Source organism: Pygocentrus nattereri, chromosome 5, assembly GCF_015220715.1.
Source record: "Pygocentrus nattereri isolate fPygNat1 chromosome 5, fPygNat1.pri, whole genome shotgun sequence".
NCBI classification, from domain to species: Eukaryota; Metazoa; Chordata; class Actinopteri; order Characiformes; family Serrasalmidae; genus Pygocentrus; species Pygocentrus nattereri.
Genome location: NC_051215.1, coordinates 35,546,767 through 35,574,550, shown reverse-complemented (window position 1 = coordinate 35,574,550; position 27,784 = coordinate 35,546,767). Strand labels below are relative to the sequence as shown.

General features: G+C 38.6%; 1 protein-coding gene across 3 annotated transcripts; it reads left to right on the top strand.

Moving 5' to 3' along the window:
* Nucleotides 1-1,670: 1,670 nt before the first annotated feature.
* LOC108442152 (neuroblast differentiation-associated protein AHNAK) lies at nucleotides 1,671-27,784 on the top strand. 3 transcript variants are annotated; one of them, XM_037538622.1, is made up of 8 exons: nucleotides 1,671-2,019; nucleotides 10,353-10,402; nucleotides 10,592-10,678; nucleotides 10,865-10,972; nucleotides 11,192-11,336; nucleotides 11,634-11,791; nucleotides 11,889-25,670; nucleotides 25,777-25,932. In XM_037538622.1, exons 1-8 carry the CDS (start codon nucleotides 1,968-1,970, stop codon nucleotides 25,789-25,791), a joined length of 14,397 nt encoding a protein of 4,798 aa, XP_037394519.1. In that variant the 5' UTR covers nucleotides 1,671-1,967; the 3' UTR covers nucleotides 25,792-25,932. The 3 variants fall into 3 exon arrangements, with proteins under 3 accessions (XP_037394519.1, XP_037394517.1, XP_037394518.1); XM_037538620.1 differs by having other exon boundaries at nucleotides 11,889-27,784; XM_037538621.1 differs by lacking the exon at nucleotides 1,671-2,019 and adding an exon at nucleotides 7,191-7,275 and having other exon boundaries at nucleotides 11,889-27,784.

The window sequence follows — 27,784 nt, the reverse complement described above, 5'->3', positions numbered from 1 at the left end:
GAGGTTCATTAGCATTGGGTGAGGAAGCAGCATCCAGCATGTTAGATATTATAGGAATGCAAATCTCCTGGGGGAGGGCTAGTGGCCACTGATCTAGACAATATATACTCTAAAGATACACTTCCAAACAAAGGCATGCCACTGTAAACATTGCTGCATGTTTTGTTGTTCAAAACTTCAAATTATAGTCCACATATGTAGCAGTCTGGACAAGGACAGAGAAGGTGATAAGGCCCAATCTTGTTTTTCTCAATTCCCTAAACAGCTTTTAACATGGAGTTGTTTCTTGGGTGAAGGCCAGGAGCTAATGCAGTATCATCTTGCCACTCCCTGTCTGTTATGCAGAGAGATGGAAAAGGACAGACTGACTCAGTTGAATCTAAAAAGCAAATATTGTATGGCCTAAAGGCAGTGCCTTCAAACTGGCTTGTAGGAAATAATATCCACCTATCCGTCCATCCATCCATCCATTGCCCGCAGTCTTTGTGCCTGACACCATTGCATTGCATCATAATTAACCTTATCATTGGGGCATAAATTGGTCTAACTCCTCTGGACTGTTATGAGGACAGTCTGTATCAGTTTGATCAGGAGCCCTGCTTTCCCAAAACAATTATCACAATCGAAAAAGCATAAATGCCTGCAGTCCATCTGTAACATCCAGTAGCATTCCAAAAAAAATCTTCAGAATTTCTACAGAAATTACATATTTTTTGTTTAAACATTTCAGTTTCCCAGACAGGAATTTAACTTAGTCATGGACAATATTTGCCTTTCAGTGGAGAATTGCCATTCCACATCTTGTGTAGCCGAGGACTAGGCTTAATCCCTGTCCAGGAAACCATTAATGTTTCGTATGTTGAATGACTTTGTAAATGTATGATATGCAATACATATGTGTGTTGTTTGCTCTGAAGCGAAACAAAATGGTGGTTCTGTTGTCTGTGTGCATGTGTGTGTGTGTGTGTGTGTGTGTGTGTGTGTGTGTGTGTGTGTGTGTGTGTGTGTGTGTGTGTGTGTGCGCCCTCAGCAGTGATCTGGACTGAGACTGACGTCATGGTCTGCTTGTGTGTGAGATCACTTTTATTCTTGGTCCAGAGTGCTAAATCATTTAGCTCTTTGCGGCCATCTTAGGCCTTACTCAAATGAAGTGAGTCAGACAGAGAGGGCAAGGAGTTTGTAAAATTCTACGCAGATCCTTTCCCAATGTAGTTTAACACAAACTGACAATCACAATATGCTGCAAATCCTCTGAAATGCTGTGTAGCTCACCTATTCAGCCTGATCCACAGGTCACAACATCCTATAAACTTGTTAGCTTTTCCTACACTCCTTTCATTCCATCCTTGGCACCTGATGGGCTGCATGCTGCATTTTCTTCCCTGCCTTTATAAGAGATATGAAACCATGTACTGTGTGGTTACCATCTGCATGCTTTGTGGGGGTAAAAAAGCGAATGTTTTTCTCAAGTCCTAGTTGAACTGGCTGGTGGTCTATCCTGCACGTCCTTGCACTGGTTGGTCTAATCGATGAGGAGGGTGGAGTTGAACTGGAACCGGACAGACCCCACCCCCACCCCCACCAAAACAGACAGACCCCCCCCCCCCCCCCCCCCCCGTCAGGTTTACAGGCTGCATAGGAGCCTGTGTTTACTTTGCAGGAGAGGAGAGTGGAGCGTCATTCTAGAGTGTCCTGCTAACTGCTGTGGATGCACACCAGCATCGTTTTCTTTCTCCTTTACTCCCTCTCCTCTGCCAGAGACTGACTCTGCATCTTCTCTCAGACGTGCTCTCTCGCCCTGCCTCTGTCCTCCTCTCTCTGCATCTCTACTGAGTAAGTGAGAGGGAATAGGAGGCTGCGAGTGCTGCAGCGCTCCGGCGGGAGTGGACGGAGCTGCCTCAGCTGGAGCAGCAGATTTATTTTACCTCACTGGAAGCCCACCGCAGGATCTCTAAAGGACAGCCACCATGTGTGACTGTTTTCATCTGGCATTCCCCAACTGGCATGGGCCAGCCACGGGTGGGCATCATCTCTCTCTTTCTCTCTCTTTCTCTCTCCCTCTGTCTGTTTCTCTCTTTCTCTCTCTCTCTCTCTCTCTCTCTCTCTCTCTCTCTCTCTCTCATGCTTTAACTTCACAGGCTGTGAGCTATTTATATCCCTGATCCAATACTCAGCACTCCTTGCAGTGCAGGTGGTGTTTTAGGCAATGCAGTGACTCTGTTTTTGTGTGTGGAAAGAAAGTCTGGCACTGAGCTTGTTAACATCCCTGCACAGTTCTGTTGAAACACTCTGCAGTGTGAGTGGGTGTGTCTGCAGTAAAGTGGGTGTGGTTCTGTTGTTGTGGGTGTGTCTGTAGTTATGCAGTATGCCATGGGAGGTAGTTGCAGTCTGGCGTCTGCAGCACTGTAGATGAGCTCTCAGACTTTTGGGGAGAACTTCAGCTGAACCTTCAGCAACAGCTGCGAAAGATTGTTGTAAAACTTTCACTGTCATATTGTCACCATTTAAAATGTAAAACCATGCACATTTTCAAATACTATTCATATAGCAAACATATTTTTAATGTATTATGTGTTATATAGGATTATGATACTGGCTGTGTTAGGGGTTAATTGCTTTAGTTTTCATGAAGAATCTGTATGTAATATCCAGTGGTGCAAATTTCATTGCATTAGACCAAGTAAACAACGTCTGGCATACTTCTTGATGAGTAACCAGGGCGTATGTGTATGAACAGTAAGCTAAGATCTGCCACCGACTTAAGATACACCCTTCTCTCTGTGAGAAGTCAGACAAAAGAGCACAGGCATTAATCAAAATTAGAGGCTAGTCAGTACATGGCTTTGATGCTTTCTATCCAATACTTTTGTGCCAAAGGAATTTTCCAAAAGAACTCAGGATTATAAGATTACCTGGTGTCACTGCAGATGGTTAACGCTCCAACTTTTTGTAGGGTGATGATTTACATGGTTCTAGTCTCTGACGTTTTTCTTGACAATGTTTCAAAAATTATTTTATAAGAAGTGATGACAGCAAACAAAACTAAAATGCTATAATAATACTGTATAAACATACCATGGTGTCAAAAACATTCCCTGGTGCGCTTGTTTTCAAAATCACTGTGTTATTGAGTAATAGCTTTTATTAAACCAAAGACATAGTCTTGACATGATTTTGTTTTGGCAGAGATTCCTAGAATTTATATTGTGGGCATGTGGGCATTATGTTTTAACTTATTTTCTAGGCTTCTTTTGATTGCACTATAACACATCTTTAATTGTTCAGCTACATCATCACCAAAACTTCATAACCTACACATTTAAACTTTAATCTGTTTAGGTTTTTACAATTATTTAGTTGTACCCTCATAGTTGATTGGTTTTTAAGTAAATAATGCCCTTAGCTGAAAAAGTGAGTGATATTTTGGAGGTATTTGACTTAAAACATTGCATGTGCTGTAATCCGATTGAGTGTGGTTCTGTTTACTCATGTCTCAGTAATCAGACTTGAAGTGCATAAAATAGCCTCAGCAGAAACAAAATAGCAATGACTGTTGGTTCTTCTTTTAATGTAAAATTTTGTTTGAATTACTTAATCAAAAAACTGCATTTGAATGTATTGAATGTAATGTTCACCCTTTCACATGTTTATGAAATGTATGGTGAGGCCTTAGATGACACAGATGTTACACAGTGCAGTCGCAAGGTCACTCTGTGTGATTCTCAGCTTGTGAGGCTTGGATAACTGCCAACATAGATGATGCATTTCTCTTCCTAAGTGCACCCTGAGCAAGAGGATGGGTATTGAGATCTATCGCTGCTGTCAGGAACAAAACCTCATGTCTCCATTTTTGTCATTTTTCAGTTTTTGCAATAATTAGAAAATTCCTGTTGCCTTTTAATTGTGCAGAATGTTTATGATAAATGGACCAAATGAAATGGGTCAAAATTACTTCATTTTATAATTCAAAGTAAAGTATGCATTTTCCTTCTCCTGTTAAATTTATCATTTTGGAGATAAGAGGTTTTGTTCTGACAACAGCAATATGCTATATTAATTAAATGTATTATTGTTATTTATTTATCTATTTATTTATTTTTTATTATTGGTTAAATTATCTGAATTAGACAAACGTACTTTCATTAATGTATACTGTTTGAACAACAGCAACACAGATATAGCTAAAATAACATATGCCTCATATACAACCCATGTTTATGAGGAGAGGCAGTGGAGGCCCGCTGAAATATTTGCGCATCAGCAGAGACAGCTCATGTATTAGCTGCTGTTTATGTCTCTTTAGTGTCAATTTAAAAAGTAGACTAGAAGTGTCTCAGCCTCTTATGTCCTTCCTATCTATGAATAATGAATGATACTGAGTGTGCAATGAGCAAATGCACAAACATGCCCTGAGACATTGAACAGGACAAAGCACCTGCTGGTGAATTTTATTAGTACAGCTATAAGTCTTGGTTTGTTACAGCTATTTTATGGTGCTTTTTCATTAAACCTCTCTTACCATCCAAAGTCAAAACCTGTAGACATTTTCTTATTAAGTTGAAGCTTGGAGGACCTTGGACAAAGTTCTTAAAACCTAAATTGAAACCCCCCCTCCTTCCACAGAATCTGATTATATTTTAGATGCAAACAAGTCCCAGCCGTCTCACTGTGAATGAGACTTGTGTGTGTTCTTATCAATACAAGTCAGATTTGATGTCTCAGCTCTGCCAGTTCTAATTGTGTTACTGCAACTAATAAGCACTGGACCGTCCCAGGTGGCCCCAGCAGCAGAAAAACAAGCTCTAATGCCTGTAATATTGGTCATGCGTGATCCACTCACATACAGGATTGTATATGTGACAGAGTGACTGTTTGTTGCAATGAGAGATTCCAGGAACTGCAGCAATCATTGTACAATGTGTTTGTAAACCCATTTAGCATAACCCTTTATGAACTTGTAGTTATGAAATAGAAGAATGGTTATATCTACTGATAATTTCTTCCTAATTAAAAATGAGGTTTAGAACTCACAACACAGCCCAAACACAAGAGCCATGCTGAAGCCACAAAGGGACATCAGTCTTTCTTTTTCCCTAGGGAATCACAGCAACAGTGTGATTCCTCTCACAGATCCTGATTTTACAGTAAAACAGTGAGCAATGCGAATACATTGTTGATTTCTAAGAGATCACTGGAGCCAATAGCCAAAGAGATAATCTTGCTATTACTAAGCTGTTTGCTTAAATTACTGATCTCTCCTCATTGAGAACTATCGGAAAAGTTGTAAAAAAAAATGATGGAGAATTACACATCTGGTTCTGTGGATATGCACTGAACATAGTGACAATTAATATGCAGTCCAACTGCAATTGAAGTCCAACTGAAGTAGCTAAAGTTAAGTGATGGACTATTTGGGCAGTGAAGTGGGACCTTCTGCTAAAAGAATAACAATGGAGGTATCATAACCAACTTATATGTACATAACCTGGCAGAACACAAAGATGTACCAAGGATCAGTATGACCTATGCTGACGTTTGATGGACATTGCTATGATATATAAATGGTAAAGTGCCCAGTTTGGAATCATAGCAATTTATGAAAATAAGCATTTTGCACCATCGCACACAGAGATAAAAATCATATCAGTTCAGGTAACAGTAAATATTAGTGCAAAACTCAGTATAGGCTACCATCTGAAATAAAACCACAGTCTCTTTTCTTAAAAATGAACCCAGAATATGTTGTTTGAAAACATTTCATAGCATATTCTCTGTAAAAGTGCAGACTTGTATAAATAACACTTCCACTTACCAAAAAAAATACTTAACCAAAATCTACTCCTGACTGGCTCTTGATTCTGGATTTTTTTGGGGGGTAAATTAAAGTCTTTAGCTGTTGCACAAAAGTTTTTTCTATAAAATCATTTACGTACTATTTTGGTGGTAACCAGCAACACACCAGTACCTTTTGCTAACCTCTCTGAAAGCTACAACCTCTACAGCTGATGGACATGACAGCACAAACTTTCTAGCCTGAAACAAGTGGTCCATCACATATATCAAAGAAAAAAATCATGACAACACAAAGATGCAAATTTGGCTGAAAAATAAGGCTGAAATGTAATAAGCTATTACATTTGCAGTACTGTACTTCCACAGCATTAGTATTAATACTATTTTAGCCTGCATTGTATCTTGTACATTACAGTATAAGTATAGCCCATGAATGCAAACATGTGTTACTGGAATTTATTTAATCTTATGACATTTTTTCAAGACTTTTCTGGTGTAACTCTAATACAGAACTCCATTGGAAGGAATTACATATTCCAAACACTTGTAAGTCTTTCAAGGAAAACCTCTTACTCTTTAGAATAAAATCTTGTATTTACATTGTAAACAGATTGACTTTACTGTATGTCCTTATTTCGAACACATGTACAATAGATATCAAGAAAAAACTTAATCGCTTTGGTAAATAGGTCAGTCTTATCGTTTTTAAAACAGCTCCCTAAAAACAAATATTTGATTAGGGTGGAACTAAATACTTTACAAAATCAGCATTCAGGTCTCGGATCACATGAAAAACATAAGAAACTGACAACAGATATAGTTTACAAATAAAAGACACACTTTACTTACTTAACTTTGTTAAGCGAGATATATTAAGAGAGTTATATTAACTAAATTGTGTGTAGTGTTTTTTCTCCCTGTGATAAATCAGTCAAAAGGTAATGGACATCCTTAAAGTAAATAACTTGTTTATAAATATCAACATAGTTCTATATTGGTAGTAAAAACTAGATACCTCTATTTTCTGTTCTCATAATTACTGAGCTCACTGGTCAGATGAAAGAATGCTGTGTTCCTAAAACAACAGCATAAAAATAGGTGTGGAAAATGTATTCAACCATCTCATTAGGTCAAACAATAATGTCAGTTTCCCTAAACTCATATTTAAACTAAACAAATAGCTATTCCTGTGAGAATGGAGCAACATTCACATTAATGCTAAATAAAGTTTCTGGCAAGTTCCTTTAATCTCTGGACATTCATACTTGTTCTTGTTCATGGGGATTATTATTTTTTCCTTTTCAAGTATGGATGTTGCCTAACAAGTGTGTAAAATGGGCAGGGCACTGCAACACCTCCTGTACTGAAATACAGGCAGCTTTAGAACAAGACTGTGTAGTGGATTGGGTGAGGCACAGTCACGGAGGAGAGAAACAGATACAGTACCTGTACACAGCTAACTCCATGTAAACGATAACTCAGGTGAGAGAAATCTTTGATGTTCTTGAATATGTAGGTGTTCTTAAGAGCATTTGATTGCAGAAACTAATTGCATTGGCCTGATTTTAGTAGAATACCAATGATCTGCAGTAGACATCAGTCTTGATGAAAGTATGCTGTTGTCAATACACAGTAGAAATATATTTCTCTTCTACAAAGACAGATGCAGTGAGCTGAAAGTAATACTGTCTTTTCTGTGTCAAGAACATTTGGAGACTAGAACAGCACAACCACACCCTTTTGACCAGAAGCATATATTCACAGATGTACATTACTATGCAAAAGTCTTATGAGAAATTTGCTTTAAGAGCTAATATCTGGGTAGTAAACCTCAATTTGCTTGGAAGGAACACTAGCATCTTTCCAATACATATTCAATAATACATTATATTGTAACAGTGTGTAAGCTTAATCTTTACCAAACCTCTCCTCCAGGAGTTCCATGCAATACCAGTTTGGTCAGTACGTTGGTTAAAGTGAACTGAACATGGCATTGCCACAAAAGATTTTGGAGGACATAGACTTCCATTATGTTGTTAGCTACATTCGCTAAATTACAAAAGCAAACTTTAGATGTTTAATATGTATGACTGAGTGCATTTAGGGTATGGGAAAAACTGGATGAATCTGATGGGAAAATGGAAGGAATCCATGCAGTGGGCTGAAGTGCAATCAAACTTCTTCTAAACTCACAAAATATCAACACCTTCTTTGAAAAGATATTCCTGTTACTTTTATTGTATTAATATTTGTTTTATATATATATATATATAAACTGGCTAATTGTAAAAAAAATTCAAATGGCCTAAAACTGTATGTGCATACACGCGTGGACACTTGCAGACACATGCAGAAAGCTTCCCCAAGCTATGTGCTCAATCTTTGTCCATAAATCTTCACTAAAGGCTCTCAGATTCCTGTCATAGATGACTGACTTACCCGGATGTTTGCCTTGGAGTGTAGAGCTTAGGCAGTGCTCACAAAGTTAATCAAATACTGAGCAAATACCACTCTGCAGAAGAAATCAGTCATGTTCATTGGACTGAACTAAAAGACAATAAGTGCATTTATGATTCCTAATCAAATGAATTTCGAGTATGTTATTTTGCATCAGCTAAAATGATATTCTATTTTACAGTGAGGTTCAGTTTCACAAAAAGTGTGGAAAACGTACCTATTTACAGGGATGAATATGCGTTTGCACAATTTGAATTTTGGTAGTATCTATGGTGCATTCATGACATTGTTACATTGGAATACTTGTTTTGGACCAAAGTATAAAATGACAAGGATGCTTACTTGAATGTGTAACATCGTCCATTGCTTTGTAACTACAGTTATGTCTTATAGTGGTGGTCACTAAGCCTCTTCTGCTACCTTCCAGCAGAGATTAGTTCCAACATGCACCTAACATTAATGCATCTGATCTAGCCAATCAAGAACTTCTGAAGAAGTGGCAGGTGTGGCAGATCGTAGTTGGAACTAGACTCTGCAGGAAGGTAGATCTCCAGGACCAGGACTGGTGACTACTGCATTAAAGTGTACAGCAGGGGTTCCAAATCCCACCATCATGGGGACCTCACACTATTCACATTTTTTTTTGTCTTTGTCTCATCTAGCATGCTTGACTCCATTTATTTACTTATTTACTTATTAGAGCTACAAGTATGTAGAGGATGGGGTGGCCAGGAATGGGATTGGAAATCGCTGGTGTACAGAAACTTCTACAGGCATCTCAGTTAGAACAATGTGATGCATCTAATGCATCTATGAAATACTTCAGTCGAGTGAGGTAATCGCCTTTACCAAAGAGAACCCCATGATAATGTCTAAGCAGTCTCATAATGCAAGGAGCATTAAAATAAGTGGAAGTGCTTTAATGTATGCCCATTATACCTTCTATACTAGTCATGAAGGGTCTGAACAATAATGGTATCACATTTCAAATACATTACTGAATGTATGCACATAGCTGAAGGCTGAACAATTACGACAGATGCTGGGATAATATATGCTTGAGGCACTTTAGAAATGCAATATTGTTAAAGAATCAGACCTATATTTAAATTAGTAGGGCTCATTACAGCGATGGTTGGCTTACAAATCATTGAAATGATTTGTTATTGCTTTGTTTCTATCATTTTGTTTCACGTACCGGGGTACAACAGCATGCTTTAACAAATTGTTTTTATTGATTTGTACATTCTACCTATACACATTTCTTCCACAACAGGAAGCCACTGTGGTAGGCCAATCACTGGCCTTTACTAAACAAACTGGTCCAGTAACTACCCTACAGCAATTACGCATGTTATGACTTGCCCACAGATTCACATGGTTACTGTATTTTGTGGGTGTGTGTGCATATTATGTATACGTGTCTGGTTATGTGTTATTCACAGTAAATAAGAGCCTTATTTACATTTAGACATACATGCTAACACTAAGCGTTCTTGTGCAAAAATATAAATTAGAAAGCATACTAAAAATAAGATTCTTTGTTTATTATGTCATGGTTACAATTATTTTGGGACAGGAATAATAATATCAAAGATACTGATAATAACAGTCTTTGAAATAACTGATATTGGACAATTAAGTCTCACTTTTCCCCTTTATTCTGCAAGTGGATCTCTGCTAGTTGTGTAAGCCTATCCTTCAGATCAATAATGTGCTTCAATTTACAGACAGAATTGGAAGGTGGGCAGACTGCCTAAATCCTCTGGGAATATTTGCCAGGAAAGAGTTTCCAAGTTTCATTAGTCTTGGCCTAATCTGGTGTGATAGCATTTTTTTCAGAACATTAACCCAACTTGCAAATAAAAGGATGCAAAATATTATTAGCAAGTAAATTATAACAGTGTCATATATAAAGCTTTGATGTCATTTTTTAAGGCTTTGTTAGTACTTGCCGCGGTTAGAATTGTTGACATTTGCCAGTAATTATACCTCAATGTGTAATAATCTCTATAAGATATGAAAAAACCTATAATCTATACTGTGTTGTGTTCAGTAATGAAGTACATATTTGCTTATGCTGCATTTTTAATCTGAAACAGGAGCTGGGCGTAGGCTGAGGGGACCAGAGCAAGAGGCAGAGGATGATTCAGTGAGTTTCATTTAGACATAAACCTTCAAATCAGCAAATTTCAAAGGTGCTGGAAAGTGTGAAAACTATATTTGCTTTCCACAAAAAGTACACGAAAGAGCATTTTATCCCTTAAATGATAGCATACATGTGACACCATGTGATACATTTTGTTTTGAACTGTTCATTTGTTAAATTTATTATTGATAGGTATGTGAGGAACCTGAGATTTTAGAGGGGGAACGACCTCGCCCTCAAGGCTCCTCCCCTGTAGAGGAATTCCCAACTGAAAAACAGGTAACCTACTGCAGTTGAAGAACTGTTGAGTATTCAAATCTTGGTTCAAAATTCAAAAATTTGTTATTTATATATGTATATATATATATATATATATATATATATATATATATATATATGTGTGTGTGTGTGTGTGTGTGTGTGTGTGTGTGTGTGTGTGTGTGTGTGTGTTTCTTGTCTTGTCAGGCAGAGGAGGACTCTCCACACAAGAGTGCCAGCAACAAAAAAACCAGAAGACTTGGTTTTGGGTCTTTGTTTGATAAGCGCTCTTCTGCCAAAATGAGTGAAACAGAGGTCAGATCCTCATTTGCTTTTACTTTTTTATAAAAAGTAAATTTAAAATTTGTTTTAAATGGAAATTTAACTTGTATAATTTTTTGTGTGAATTTACAGCATTTTGCTACATTAATTACACTTCTTTAAGTGTAATATGGCCAATATGTAGTTTTACTCAGAGAAACCTCACAGAAATGAGAATGAACTGACATTGGAGAGCATCATTTCTTGTTTCAGGACAGTGAAGCTGGAATGATTGTGAAAACAGTGAAAGAAACATGTGCTGAAGGACTAGTAGTGACTGGTGGAGGGAAAGAGGGCATCTTCATTAAAGAAGTGAAACCAGATTCACCTGCTTCAAAACACCTGACAGCGAAAGAGGGTATGCAACATAATTTGGTTACTAGTGATTTAGAAAACTGTATAAAATAAACAAATGTTATTCATGAGAGGCATGTCCAGGTTTCCATTACTCACTCCTGTAACTTTGTAATAACTTATTCTGCATTGTTTTCTATGTACTTACTGAAGAGTGCCTTAGAATATCATAAGCCTGGGAATCTGTAAGGTTAAGAAGAACTTCTTTGAACTAAGCATGTTAGGAGGGATTGCAGTCACTAAGGTAATTTCAGTTACTCATAATTAATTAAATTTTTCATCTTTATTTGTATTCTTCCAGGTGATCAGATCCTTAGTGCTACAGTATTCTTTGATAACGTGTCATATGAAGATGCACTCCAAATCCTTGAGCATGCTCAGCCATATAAAATGGAATTGTGTCTAAGACGCAAAATGGAATCAACCATGCTAGAAGATGATGAAATTGTCCACCCAGAGGTTATCACTGTATCTACGCAGTTCTTAATTATCACCATACATTTTTCAAGCTTTCATATGTAAACCACTTAATATACCTGTCTTTGATGTTCCGTAGAGCAACGAGAGAGGTTCACCAGCGATGAGAAGTCCAAGAAAGAAAAAACATCAAGACCGTATCTCATGGCCGAAGTTCCCCTCTTTTGGCAAAGGACATAGAGCGCAATTCAAAAGATCCCACAGCACCTCAGAAGCAGAGGAGCACAAAAAATTAGAGATGAGCCCACCAACAAGTGACACAGAATCTCCACTCAAATCACCACTAAAATCTCCAGGTGGAAAAGACAAAAAAAAGAAGCAAAAAATAAAAATGAAGATGAAAAGCCCCAGGAGCATGTCTGTTGAGGAATCTCAGAGAAATCAGAAGGAGTTGACATCAGAGAATTTGATAGTTTTGGAAGATGAACAAGTTGGGGATATATTAGATGAAAAGCTCCCCGAGAAATCTGTGACAAAAGTAGCAGAGATATCAAAGGACGACAAGGAAGGTGAATATGGAGATTCATCCAAGATTGTGAATGAAGTTCTAGGTTTGTCAGGAATGGAATCACAGCACAGGGTTCATCTTATTAGTCTGAGCAATACATTAAAGACTACAGATATATCAGATGCTCTTGCAGAGGCTTCTGCAGATGATATGATGACCTCAGATGAGGGAAAGATACAAAGATCAGAAATGAAATTTAGCATTTTTCAGAAGGACCAATCAAAAATAGGGGTAGACAGCCAATCAACAACCATCTTAGAAATGAGTAGAATCCCAGATCCATCTGCACATGACACTATTGTGGTGAGTCATGGGGCAATATCACAGGCAGAGGGTGAAGCTTCTCAACTTGTCACTGACTTCAAAACAGAGGTTATCAGCAAGGACAGTTCAGAGATAAACTTGGGATCTAGGGATATGAAAATGAGTATGCACAAACTAGATGTTTCTGCAGATTTGCCAGACATAGGAGTACTTAAACAATCACCAAGGCCTGTCGGTGAAAAACAGTGGAAGGAAGGAACTATTTTTGAAAATGAGATATATGGGATTCGAACCAGAGGTCCATTGGCAGACATAGTCACATCAAAGTCTCACTTTACTAGTCCAGTAAATGGGCTTCAGTTTACTCCACCGGATTCTTCTGAGATGATAAGAGAGAGCAATATGTCTGAAACTATCACTGTTATTTCCCAACCACAGCTTAATGACCCCAGTGCAGTTTCTGCCGTAGATGCCAAGGACCCACATTTGGAAATAAAAACTTCTAGGCTACCAACAGAGTCAACGATTCATGGCATTCTAGCAGGTTTAGATAAAAAATCAGAATCAAAGTTTAAGGCACCAAAGGTTGATCTCACTGGACATGTAATCCAAGAACCAGTCAAAATGACACATCTCCCAAAACGAGAAGACATTGAGATTCCAGGGATGGAAGATAAAAAATCAAGGCCTAGTCTTCAGACTCCTGGAATTAAGGTACCAAAAATTGAGAAGATTATAAATATTACTAAGGACAAAGAAATCCAGGCTCAACAAACAGATGAGGAGTTCAATGTTGAGGATGTTAAAGAAGCTGTTTCCAAATTCCCAGCTTTGAAACTGCCTGAAGGGGACATCACAGGAGTGCTTGTGCAAAGAGAAATCACAATTATGGAAATGAAGGGAGATAAGACTAGCGCAACCCCTAGGGGATCTCCTCGTAAAATATCAGGCGCAAGTGCTGATAGTAGCATTACTGTAACTAAGAGCAAAATAGGTGAAGAAAAGTCTTCAGCTTCTCATAAGGACACAGTAATCAAGATACCAAAAGTTGAACCACCTTATGCTGATGAGCAAACAGTAACCATGACCAAGATAGACTACTCAAAGCCAAATGTTGAAACCCAGCAAACAAAAGCTGATAAGTTACTGATTAGAGATGATGGGCAAATAGATGTTAAATTCAAACTCCCAAAAAGAGAAGACATTGAAATCCCCGGGATGGAAGCCATTGAGGAATCAACTGCTCAAAAAACAGATATGAAAGTAATCAAAGACCAGCATCACACAGCAGAATTACAAGGCATGTACAGTTCACTCTTAGTTGAACAACCAAGTGTACAGATTACTGTACAGTCAGATATTGAAATGAGTAAAAGACACAAAACTCATAAACATGGTGACAAGAAAGGACAGGAAAAGAAATCAAAGAAACCCAAAGTAAGCATGCCAGGCTTTGGGATCACAAAACCTGACATTAGATTTCCAGATGTTGGAATTGAAATACCAAAGAACGATGTGCCTGCTAAAAAGTACACTGGAGAAATAAGGGAAAAATTGGAAGCAGATGTACCTCATAGTGATATCAAGCCCAAAGATATTTCCCATCCTGAACACACAGACCTCGAACTTTATAGAATGGAGAACACTAGCTCAATGCTGGATCAAAAAACAACTGATGACTTTCAAATAACTGTTTATAATAAAACTGAATCTATAAATTTAACAGAATTTGATGATTTTACAGTTAAAGCTCCAAAAGCAGCATCAGACATTTCTGTTGTCGATGTACAAGACATAAAATTAAAACAATTGGCCGGGTCAGCTGACATAAAATGCCCTGAGAAAGACAAAGAAGGGCATTTTGTTTATGTGGATATGAAGGCTCAGGATATTAAAACTGAAGGGCAAGGGAGAAAGTTCAAATTGCCAAAATTTGAAATTAGTTTTCCTGAGGTAAAAGCACCAAAAATTAGTGCATCCAAAAAAGAGGATGACAGTAAGACAGAAGTTCCAGCAACGCATGGTGAAATGCCATATGTGCAAATTGAAAAAGAGGCAGATTTACTAGAACTACATTCTAAAGGTCTTGAAATGAAAGTACAGAGACCAACCTTTCAGTTCCCAAAGTTTGGATTTTCCAAATCACAAAGTAAAGAAAAAGAAGCTGATATGAGTGTCCTGACAACTGACATTTCTATACTGGAGGGCAGTACTGATGGAGCAAACACAGACATCACAGCTACTGTGTGTGATGCTGGACAAAAAGATGAATCAAAGGTTGGCGCTTCTATAAATGTTGAACTACCTTCAATCAGAACCTCAAAATTAGAAGCTAAAACTCCAACGGACATATCTGCTATGGAGGTACATGTGAAAGGACCTGAGGAAGAATTGAAACTGAAAGCCAAACCACCATCATTTGACAGAGATTTAAAACTACCAGCTAAGCCACCATCAGAACCTGAAAAATGCATACGTGACACACAAGTAAAACTGGCAGCCGAGCCACAATCAGCTGATATAAAGGCACTTGAAATGCACAAAGAAAAGAAGAGTGTTGATATGAAAGCTCAGGACATTCAAACTGAAGGTCAATTAAGTAAGTTCAAATTGCCAAAATTTGGGATCAAACTTCCAGAAATAAAAACACCAAAAATAGATTTAAGTGGGGCCAAGACAGAACTTGAGATTTCTCTACCAGAACGAAAAGCAGAAACGCATTCCCAGGATGAAGTGCAAGATGTAAAAAACAATGTTAAAGCTGATGTACCAGAATTAGATTCTAGAGGTTCTGGTGTGAAAGCAGAGCAAACAAACTTTTCATTTCATAGATTTGGATTTTCTAAGTCAGAAGTGAAGATCTCAGATACTGATGTCAATCTCCCAAATATTGATGTTTCACTACCAGAAGGAAGAGCAGATCTGGAAAAGACAAATACAAACATTACAGTTTCAATAGTGGACACTGGTAAAAAAGACGAAACAAAGTCTGGCTATCCAGCAAAATTTAAAATCCCATCAATCACACTTCCAAAATTTGGAACAAAAGCTGGAAGTGAAGCAAAAGACATCTCTGCTGTGGATGCACAAGCTAAAGGTACAGAGATAAGCCTGAAGGAAAAAGAGATAAAATTGTCAGCCAAGGTGCCTGATGTAAAATTACAAGAAAAATCAGTGGATATGAAACCTCAAAGCATCCAAAACGAAGGGCAAGGGAGCAAGTTTACATTGCCAAAATTTGGGATCAACCTTCCTGAAGTAAAAGGACCAAAAATAGGTTCAGTAGGATTGAGTGCAACCAAGACAGAAACTGATATTTCTCTACCGGAGGTAAAGATGGAAGTGCATCCACCTGATATTGAATTGCAAGAGGGAGTAATCGAAGTAGAACCAGAAATAGATTCTAAAGGCAGTGATGTTTCATTACCAAAAGGAAATGTAGAACTGGAAGGACCAAACACAGACATTACATTATCAATGGAAGATACTGGACAAAAAGATGAAACGAAGTTTGATTCTCCAACAAAATTTAAACTTCCTTCAATCACACTGCCAAAATTTGGAGCTAAAGCTCCAAAGGGGATTGTAGAAATTTCTGCTGTGGATGTACAAGCTAAAGGACCGGAAATAAGTCTACAAGAGTCAGAGTTAAAATTTTCTGCAGAGCCACTATCAGTGGATATAAAGAGGCATGATGTAGAAAAAGAGGCGACATCTCTTAGGGTGGATATGAGGGCTCAAGACATTCAGACTGAAGGACAAGGGATTAAGCTCAAATTGCCAAAATTTGGGATCAATCTTCCTGAAGTAAAAGGACCAAACATACATTTAAGTACAGCCAAGCCAGTGATTGACATTTCCCTACCAGAGGGAAAAACGGAGGTGCATCCACCTGGTGCTAAACTGCCAGAAGGAGCCATTGAAGTGAAAGACGACATGCGAGAAATAGAATATGAAAGTGTTGATGTGAAAACAAAGGGCCCAAGCTTTTCATTGCCTAAATTTGGAATTTCTAAATCTGAAATAAAGGCACCAGAAGCAGATGCAAGTCTACCAATTGTTGATGTTTCATTACCAGAAGTAAATGCAGAACTGGAGGGACCAAAAACAGACATTACAGTATCAATGGGTGATACTGGACAAAAGTTTGGTTCCCCAACAAAGTTTAAACTTCCATCGATCACACTCCCAACATTTGGTGCTAAAACTTCAAAGGAGGCTGTAGAAATCTCTGCTGTGGATGTGCAAGGGAAAGGATATGACATAAGTCTACCAGAAGCAGAGTTAAAGTTATCAGCTGAGCTACTGTCTGTTGATATAAAGGGGCTTGATGTAGAGCTAGAGGAGTCTCTCAATGTGGATATGAAGGCTCAAGACTTTGAAATTGAAGAGCAAGGGAGAAAGTTCAAATTACCCAAATTTGGGATCAGCCTTCCTGAGGTAACAGGAGAAAAAGTAGGCTCCAGTGCAGCCAAGACAGAGATTGACATTTCTGTACCAGAAGGAAAGATGGAAGTGCATCCACCTGATGCTAAACTGCCAGAAGGAGCCATTGAAGTCAAAGCCAACATACCAGAAATAGATTCTAAAGGTCTTGATGTGAAAACAAAGGGCCCAAGCTTTTCATTCCCCAAATTTGGATTTTCTAAATCTGAAGTGAAGGATCCAAAAGCTGATGCAAGTATTCCAGTTGTTGATGTTTCATTACCACAAGGAAAGGTAGAACTGGAAGGACCAAACACAGACATTACAGTATCAATGAATGATACAGAACAAAAAGATGAAACAAAGTTTGGCTCTCCAACAAAGTTTAAACTTCCATCAATCACACTCCCAAAATTTGGAGCGAAAGCTCCAAAAGGAAATGTAGACATTCCTGCTGCGGATTTACAAGCTAAAGGACCGGAAATAAGTCTATCAGAAGCAGAGTTTAAATTGACTACCGAGCCACTATCAGTTGCTATAAAGGGGCCTGATGTAGAACTAGAGAAGTCTCTCAATGTGGATATGAAGGCTCAAGATATTCAGACTGAAGGGCAAGGGATTAAGTTCAAATTGCCAAAATTTGGGATCAGCCTTCCTGAAGTAAAAGGACCAAAAATTGGTTCAAGTGCAGACAAACCAGAGATTGATATTTCTCTACCAGAGGGAAAGATGGAGGGGCATCCACCTGATGCTAAACTACTAGAAGGGGCCATTGAAGTCAAAGCAGACATACCAGAAATAGATTCTGAAAGTCTTGATGTGAAAACAAAGCGACCAAGCTTTTCATTTCCCAAATTTGGATTTTCTAAATCTGAAATGAAGGCTCCAAAAGCTGATGCAAGTCTACCAGTTGTTGATGTTTCATTACAAGAAGGAAATGTAGAACTGGAAGGACCAAACACAGGAATTACAGGATCAATGGGTGATACTGGACAAAAGGATGAAACAAAATTTGGCTCACCAACAAAGTTTAAACTTCCATCAATCACACTCCCAAAATTTGGAGCTAAAGCTCCAAAGGGGACTGTAGAACTCTCTGCTGTGGATGTGCAAGGTAAAGGATATGACATAAGTCTACCAGAGGCAGAGTTAAAGTTATCAGCTGAGCCACTATCTGTTGATATAAAAGGGCCTGATGTAGAACTAAAGAAGTCTCTCAATGTGGATATGAAGGCTCAAGACTTTGAAATTGAACAGCAAGGGAGTAAGTTCAAATTGCCAAAATTTGGGATCAGCCTTCCTGAAGTAAAAGGACCAAAAATAGATTCAAGTGCAGCCAAGATAGAGATTGACATTTCTGTACCAGAAGGAAAGATGGAGGTGCATCCACCTGATGCTAAACTGCCAGAAGGAGCCATTGAAGTCAAAGCCAACTTACCAGAAATAGATTCTGAAAGTCTTGATGTGAAAACAAAGGGCCCAGGCTTATCATTCCCCAAATTTGGATTTTCTAAATCTGAAATAAAGGATCCAAAAGCTGTTGCAAGTCTTCCAGTTGTTGATGTTTCATTACCAGAGGGAAAAGTCGAACGGGAAGGACCAAAGGCAGACATTACAGTATCAATGGGTGACACTGGACATAAAGATGAAACAAAGTTTGGCTCACCAACAAAGTTTAAACTTCCTTCAATCACACTCCCAAAATTTGGAGCTAAAGCTCAAAAGGGAAATATAGACATTCCTGCTGTGGATGTACAAGCTAAAGGACCAGAAATAAGTCTACCAGAAGCAGAGTTAAAACTGTCAGCTGAGCCACTGTCTGTTGATATAAAAGGGCCTGATTTAGAACTAGAGAAGTCTCTCAATGTGGATGTGAAGGCTCAAGACATTCAGACTGAAGGGCAAGGGATTAAGTTCAAATTGCCAAAATTTGGGATCAACCTTCCTGAGGTAAAAGGACCAAAAATAGGTTCACGTGTAGCCAAGACAGAGATTGATATTTCTCTACCAGAAGGAAAGATGGAGGTGCATCCACCTGATGCTAAACTGCCAGAAGGAGCCATTGACGTGAAAGCTGACACACCAGAAATAGATTCTAAAGGTCTTGATGTGAAAGCAAAGCGACCAAGCTTTTCATTCCCCAAATTTGGATTTTCTAAATCTGAAGTTAAGGCTCCAAAAACTGATGCAAGTCTTTCAGTTGTTGATGTTTCATTACCACAAGGAAAAGTAGAATTGGAAGAACCTATAGCAGATATTACAGTATCAATGGGTGATACTGGACAAAAGGATGAAACAAAGTTTGGCTCCCCAACAAAGTTTAAACTTCCATCAATCACACTCCCAAAAGCTGGTGCTAAAGCTCCAAAGGGGACTGTAGAAATTTCAACTGTGGATGTGCAAGGTAAGGGATATGACATAAGTTTACCAGAAGCAGAGCTAAAATTATCAGCTGAACCACTGTCTGCTGACATAATGAGGCCTGACCTAGAACTAAAGGAGAAGACTCCCAGTGTGGATGTGAAGGCTCAAGACATTCAGACGGAAGGGCATGGGAGTAAGTTCAAATTACCAAAATTTGGGATCAGCCTTCCCGAGGTAACAGGACCAAAAGTAGGCTCAAGTGCAGCCAAGACAGAGATTGACATTTCTTTACCAAAGGGAAAGATGGAGGTGCATCCACTTGATGCTAAACTACCAGAGGGAGGCATTGATGTGAAAGCTGACATACCAGAAATAGATTCTAAAGGTCTTGATGTGAAATACAAGGGCCCAAGCTTTTCATTCCCCAAATTTGGATTTTCTAAATCTGAAACAAAGGCTCCAAAAGCTGATGTAAGTATTCCAGCTGTTGATGTTTCATTACCAGAGGGAAAAGTAGAACTGGAAGGACCAAAGGCAGACATTACAGTATCAATGGGTGATACTGGACAAAAGGATGAAACAAAGTTTGGCTCTCCAACAAAGTTTAAACTTCCTTCAATCACACTCCCAAAATTTGGAGCTAAAGGTCCAAAGGGAAATGTAGACATTCCTGCTGTGCATGTACAAGCTAAAGTACCAGAAATAAGTCTACCAGAGGCAGAATTAAAACTGTCAGCTAAGCCACTGTCTGTTGATGTAACAGGGCCTGATGTTAAATTACAGAAATCTCTCAATGTGGATGTGAAGGCTCAAGACATTCCAACTGAAGAGCAAGGGAGTACATTTAAATTACCAAAATTTGGGATCGGCCTTCCTGAGGTAACAGGACCAAAAGTAGACTCACGTGCAGCCACGACAGAGATTGACATTTCTCTACCAGAAGGAAAAATGGAGGTGCATCCACCAGATGCTAAACTGCCAGAAGGAGCCATTGACGTGGAAGTTGACACACCAAAAATAGATTCTAAAGGTCTTGATGTGAAAACAAAGGGCCCAAGCTTTTCATTTCCCAAATTTGGATTTTCTAAATCTGAAGTGAAGGCTCCAAAAGCTGATGCAAGTTTTCCAGTTGTTGATGTTTCATTCCCTGAAGGAGAAGTAGAATTCGAAGGACCAAACACAGATATTACAGTATCAATGGGTGATACTGGACAAAAGGATGAAACAAAGTTTGGCTCTCCAACAAAGTTTAAACTTCCATCGATCACACTCCCAAAATTTGGTGCTAAAGCTCCAAAGGGGACTGTAGAAATCTCCACTGTGGATGTGCATGGTAAAGGTTATGACATAAGTCTACCAGAAGCAGAGCTTAAATTAACACCTGAGCCACTGTCAGCTGATATAACAAGGCCTGACCTAGAACTAAAGGAGAAGTCTGTCAGTTTGGATGTGAAGGCTCAAGACATTCAAAATGAAGGGCAAGGAATGAAGTTCAAATTGCCAAAATTTGGGATTGGCCTACCTGAGGTAAAAGGACCTAAAATAAGCTCAAGTGCAGCCAAGACAGAGATTGACATTTATCTACCAGAGGGAAAGATGGAGGTGCATCCACCTGATGTTAAACTACCAGAAGGAGCCATTGATGTGAAGGCTAACATACCAGAAATAGATTCTAAAGGACTTGAAGTGAAAACAAAGCGACCAAGCTTTTCATTTCCCAAATTTGGATTTTCTAAATCTGAAATAAAGGATCCAAAAGCTGATGCAAGTCTTCCAGCTGTTGATGTTTCATTACCAGAAGGAAATGTAGAACTGGAAGGACCAAACACAGATATTACAGTATCAGTTGGTGATACTGGACAAAAAGATGAAACAAAGTTTGGCTCACCAACAAAATTTAAACTTCCTTCAATCACACTCCCAAAATTTGGAGCTAAGACTCCAAAGGGAAATGTAGACATTCCTGCTGCGGATTTACAAGCTAAAGGACCAGACATAAGCTTACCCGAAACAGAGTTAGAACTGTCAGCCAAGCAACTCTCTGTTGATATAAAGGGGCCTGATGTAGAAAAAGAGGGGAAATCTCTTAGGATGGATATGAAGGCTCATGATATTCAAACTGAAGGGCAAGGAATGAAGTTCAAATTGCCAAAATTTGGGATCAGCCTTCCTGAAGTAAAAGGACCAAAAATAGATTCAAGTGCAGCCAAGCCAGATATTGATATTTCTCTACCAGAGGGAAAGATGAAAGCGCATCCACCTGATGCTAAACTACTAGAAGGGGCCATTGAAGTCAAAGCAGACATACCAGAAATAGATTCTGAAAGTCTTGATGTGAAAACAAAGAGCTCAAGCTTTTCATTCCCCAAATTTGGATTTTCTAAATCTGAAGTGAAGGATCCAAAAGCTGATGCAAGTCTTCCAGCTGTTGATGTTTCATTATCAGAGGGAAAAGTAGAATTCGAAGGACCAAAGGCAGACATTACAGCATCAATTGGTGATACTGGACAAAAAGATGAAACAAAGTTTGGCTCACCAACAAAATTTAAACTTCCATCAATCACACTCCCAAAATTTGGAGCTAAAGTTCCAACGGGAAATGCAGACATTCCTAATGTGGATGTACAAGCTAAAGGACCAGAAATAAGTCTACCAGAGGCAGAGCTAAAACTGTCAGCTGAACCACTGTCTGTTGATATAAAGGGGCCTGATGTAGAACTAGAGAAGTCTCTCAATGTGGATGTGAAGGCTCAAGACATTCAGACTGAAGGACAAGGAATCAAGTTCAAATTGCCAAAATTTGGGATTGGCCTTCCTGAGGTAAAAGGACCAAAAATAAGCTCAAGTGCAGCCAAGAAAGAGATTGACATTTCTCTATCAGAGCCAAAGATGCAGGTGCATCCACCTGATGCTAAACTGCCAGAAGGAGCCATTGAAGTCAAAGCTGACAAACCCAAAATAGATTCTAAAGGTCTAGATGTGAAAACGAAGGGCCCAAGCTTTTCATTTCCCAAATTTGGATTTTCTAAATCTGAAATAAAGGCCCCAAAAGCTGATGCAAGTATTCCAGCTGTTGATGTTTCATTACCAGAGGGAAAAGTCGAACTGGAAGGACCAAAGGCAGACATTACAGTATCAATGGGTGATACTGGACAAAAGGATGAAACAAAGTTTGGCTCACCAACAAAGTTTAAACTTCCTTCAATCACACTCCCAAAATTTGGAGCTAAAGTTCCAACGGGAAATGCAGACATTCCTGATGTGGATTTACAAGTTAAAGGACCAGAAATAAGTCTACCAGAGGCAGAGCTAAAACTATCAGCTGAGCCACTGTCTGTTGATATAAAGGGGCCTGATGTAGAAATAGAAAAGTCTCTCAATGTGGATGTGAAGGCTCAAGACATTCAAATTGAAGAGCAAGGGATTAAGTTCAAATTGCCAAAATTTGGGATCAACCTTCCCGAGGTAAAAGGACCAAAAATAGGTTCAAGTGAAGCCAACACAGAGATTGACATTTCTCTACCAGAGGCGAAGATGCAGGTGCACCAACCTGATGCTAAACTGCCAGAAGGAGCCATTGAAGTCAAAGTTGACAAACCCAAAATAGATTCTAAAGGTCTTGATGTGAAAACAAAGGGCCCAAGCTTTTCATTTCCCAAATTTGGATTTTCTAAATCTGAAATAAAGGCTCCAAAAGCTGATGCAAGTATTCCAGCTTTTGATGTTTCATTATCAGAGGGAAAAGTAGAACTGGAAGGACCAAAGGCAGATATTACAGTATCAGTGGGTGATACTGGACAAAAGGATGAAACAAAGTTTGGCTCACCAACAAAGTTTAAACTTCCTTCAATCACACTCCCAAAATTTGGAGCTAAAGTTCCAACGGGAAATGCAGACATTCCTGATGTGGATGTACAAGCTAAAGGACCAGAAATAAGTCTACCAGAGGCAGAGCTAAAACTATCAGCTGAGCCACTGTCTGTTGATACAAAGGGGACTGATGTAGAAATAGAAAAGTCTCTCAATGTGGATGTGAAGGCTCAAGACATTCAAATTGAAGAGCAAGGGATTAAGTTCAAATTGCCAAAATTTGGGATCAGCCTTCCCGAGGTAAAAGGACCAAAAATAGGTTCAAGTGAAGCCAACACAGAGATTGACATTTCTCTACCAGAGGTGAAGATGCAGGTGCATCCACCTGATGCTAAACTGCCAGAAGGAGCCATTGAAGTCAAAGCTGACAAACCCAAAATTGATTCTAAAGGTCTTGATGTGAAAACAAAGGGCCCAATCTTTTCATTTCCCAAATTTGGATTTTCTAAATCTGAAATAAAGGCTCCAAAAGCTGGTGCAAGTATTCCAGCTGTTGATGTTTCATTACCAGAGGGAAAAGTAGAACTGGAAGGACCAAAGGCAGATATTACAGTATCAGTGGGTGATACTGGACAAAAGGATGAAACAAAGTTTGGCTCACCAACAAAATTTAAACTTCCTTCAATCACACTCCCAAAATTTGGAGCTAAAGTTCCAACGGGAAATGCAGACATTCCTGTTGTGGATTTACAAGCTAAAGGACCAGAAATAAGTCTACCAGAGGCAGAGCTAAAACTATCAGCTGAGCCACTGTCTGTTGCTATAAAGGGGCCTGATGTAGAAATAGAAAAGTCTCTCAATGTGGATGTGAAGGCTCAAGACATTCAAATTGAAGAGCAAGGGATTAAGTTCAAATTGCCAAAATTTGGGATCAGCCTTCCTGAGGTAAAAGGACCAAAAATAGGTTCAAGTGAAGCCAACACAGAGATTGACATTTCTCTACCAGAGGCGAAGATGCAGGTGCATCCACCTGATGCTAAACTGCCAGAAGGAGCCATTGAAGTCAAAGTTGACAAACCCAAAATAGATTCTAAAGGTCTTGATGTGAAAACAAAGGGCCCAAGCTTTTCATTTCCCAAATTTGGATTTTCTAAATCTGAAATAAAGGCTCCAAAAGCTGATACAAGTATTCCAGCTGTTGATGTTTCATTACCAGAGGGAAAACTAGAACTGGAAGGTCCAAAGGCAGACATTACAGTATCAATGGGTGATACTGGACAAAAGGATGAAACAAAGTTTGGCTCCCCAACAAAGTTTAAACTTCCTTCAATCACACTCCCAAAATTTGGAGCTAAAGCTCCGAAAGGGAAAGTAGACATGCCTGCTGTGGATGTCCAAATCAAAGGACATGATATAAGTCTACCAGATACAGAGCTGGCATTATCAGCTGAGCCACTACCAGCTGATGTAATAGTGAGTGATTTCAACATGCAAGATATATCTCTCAGTGTTGATATGAAAGCTCAAAACATCCACACTGAAGGGCAAGGGAGTAAGTTCAAATTGCCAAAATTTGGGATTGGCCTTCCTGAGGTAAAAGGACCAAGAGCAGGTTTAAGTGAGGCCAAGAAAGGGTTGGACATTTCTCTACCAGAGGGAAAGATGGAAGTGCATCCACCTAATGTTGAAATCAGTGAAGAAATATCAGTACCTGAAAAAGATATTGAATTTAATGCCTGTGACAAACATCTAAAATTATACGATTCCCAAGCTGAAGTTGAAATTAAAGGCACAATTCAAAAACCTCCAGAAACAGCTGTGAAGACTGAACAAGAAGAACAAGGCACACTAAGTAAATTCAAACTTCCTACTATCAAAATGTCAAAGATCACCATTTCAAAAACAAAATCTCAGGATGGAGACAATGATACAGGCATGAGAGTTCATGTTCCAGAGGCCATTTTAGAATCCAAACATAAAGAGGCACAAGGACAGGAAAAATCATCCAAATTTACAATCCCCACACTTGGTAATGTTCTCAGGGGCTTTGATGTTGAGTTTAATGTGCCCACGTTAGATGAAACTGAAAGGGCAAAAACTGAAACAGCTCCTGCAAAGCAGGAATTCCATCTGCCTTCAGAAGGTGGTAAGATAGCAGACTCAGAGGCCAATCTTGAAAACAATGAAAAAGAGATTATGGTTCAGACTGATCAGAAACCAGAAGATGACGAAAAACAAACAAAACCTGAAAAGAGTAGCTGGTTCAGATTTCCTAAGTTTTCATCTCCTACCAAAACAGTGAAGGTTGTGGAAAAAGAATCTTCTCAGCCATCTAAGGAAAATGAAGAGAGTTCAGTGAATGACAACAAAGAGAGAGAACCTGAGCTGAGTTCTGCAAGAGAGACTGAAGAGGACAGTGTCAGTCCAACATTGTCACTGAGATCATCAGATGCATTTGCTGATGTGAGTTCTGCACAAACAACTGAACAGGTTGGCCTCTCACTGACATCTCCTACAAAAGTCAAAGTTAAATATTCTGAATCAAGGTCAACTGTTGAGATCGGTGACTTACATGGTGATATTATTACTTCAACAGCCAGGACTAAACTAATAACCATGGAGCCCCACCAGCCAGAGAAAGTGAACATTCCATGTTCTTCTGAAATGTCTTCTTCTTCAGTGGATACTATGAGACAGCTGTCAGGAGAAATTCACATAATTGTGTCAAATGTACAAAATGTGCCAAGCACACAACACACCACGATCATCACAAATGTAGATACACAAGATATTCAATCCTTGCCCCTAGAGGGAGCAGCAATGCAGTCCGACACAGTGTTGTCAGTTCAGAACACAAGAGTGCAAAAAGAGAGACACACTGTGGTGGAGAGGCATATTGTAAAAGAAATGTCTGGTGAGGAGAAAGTATTTGTGACAAGAAGAACACAGGTTTTTGAGGGGGACTCTGTTGAGCCTATCTCTGATGACGCTGCCTTCTCAATTCAAAAGCTGAGAGACACTGTACGCACTGAAAAAATGAGATTTTTTGAGAGTGCAGAATCAAATGAACAAAACGCAATGAGCGATGAAACATGTTTAAAGTATATAGATTCCTCCACAGAAGAGAATGAGGGGAAATAAACTTATGTCTTTTAGCTAGCAGAATGTGATCCATGGCTGTGCTTTAAAATACGAACAATTAATATTCCTTTGGCTGCATTTATATTCTGTGTACAACTAGATATGTGTGCCCATAATATAAATAAGGGCCAGCTATGACACTTATTTAACAACATAACAAGGCAAAATATGATTAGATAATAATAACTAAACTGTTAAGTAAGGAAATTAGTTTAATTTAGTTTAGTATTCAACACTGAAATATGTATTCTTTGTGGAAATTGTTTACAGTGCTGTCATATAAAAGAAACTCATTGACATATTCGTAAAACTATTAACAAGTATTAATGGTAACACTTTGCTGTAGAGCAGTGTTCGTAAGGCTATATGATACCTAAAAAACCTCATCATGCCAACTAAAATAAACCTACATAAACATTAATAAAGGCTGATTCAATTAGGCATCTTTCATTAATGCTGCATTTGTCAACTTTGATGTCAGGTGACATGGAATTTCTCTGATTTTTCCGTCATGACATTTTACCCCATAACATCTGACTTTGTAGTTTAGTGTTCATCACAAAGACATAGTGCTGATATGATATGGCTTAAATCTTATACATGGTAAAATGAAACCCACTTGAACTAAAGGGTACAGAAAATGCTCACTTTTAATCAGTCAGCCTGACTTGTTGCTGTAACATACATTGATCGTTTGTCACTTCACTCCAGTGTCATGACACAACCTCATGTCAGAAAAAAAATTCATTGTTACACCTTATGATAGGCCTTATGCCAACTTGACATTAAAGCAGACAAATACAACTTTTATAACAAATGATGCCTATTGCAATAAAGGTTTATAAATGTTTATGTAGATCTAGGTCAGTTGTCATGAAAAGCTTATGTAGGTGTCATGTAGCCTTACAAACCCTGCCCTACAGCAGTGTTGCTGTTTTAATATTATAATAGTATGTTGATGCAAATAGCTTGTTTCTCTTGAACTATGCTGTTGTCAAAATAATATATAATTTAATATAAGCTTAATTTTGCATTCCTTAAAGACATTGAAATGTTTCAAAAATATGTAAATATATTTGGCTCATTTAAGTTCTTTTCTCTGTCCTGTATTACCTTATTGCAAAAGCTAGTACATTTGCTCTTCTAATTAAATTGCTGTATTTACACACAAGTATATGCTAAAATAAATATTTTAAAAATGAAAATGGTTCAGCATTTCTTGTATATTGATTTCTTTGTGGAGAATCCTTTTGGAAACCTGACTTCTTTATTTTAGAAATGATTTTAGCATGCTCACATTTTCCGAGAACTGTACCAACCACCTCCTCTTCACATTTTTTTAGGATCCCATATTAACTTCACTAAATACTAGTGAATGAGGGCAAATAATTGTTACTGTGACTGATTCTTGGTAACATTGGCCACAAATGTAGTGTATATCTATTGCAAATAAACACTGGGCA

What these genes read in the sequence shown, in the direction of transcription:
- LOC108442152 (XM_037538620.1), top strand. Translation starts at nt 1,968, where the DNA reads ATGTGTGACTGTTTTCATCTGGCATTCCCCAACTGGCATGGGCCAGCC. An exon ending in AAGAGGCAGAGGATGATTCA is followed by an intron (nt 10,403 to 10,591) that starts GTGAGTTTCATT and finishes TATTATTGATAG; the next exon opens with GTATGTGAGGAACCTGAGAT. An exon ending in ATGAAATTGTCCACCCAGAG is followed by an intron (nt 11,792 to 11,888) that starts GTTATCACTGTA and finishes GATGTTCCGTAG; the next exon opens with AGCAACGAGAGAGGTTCACC.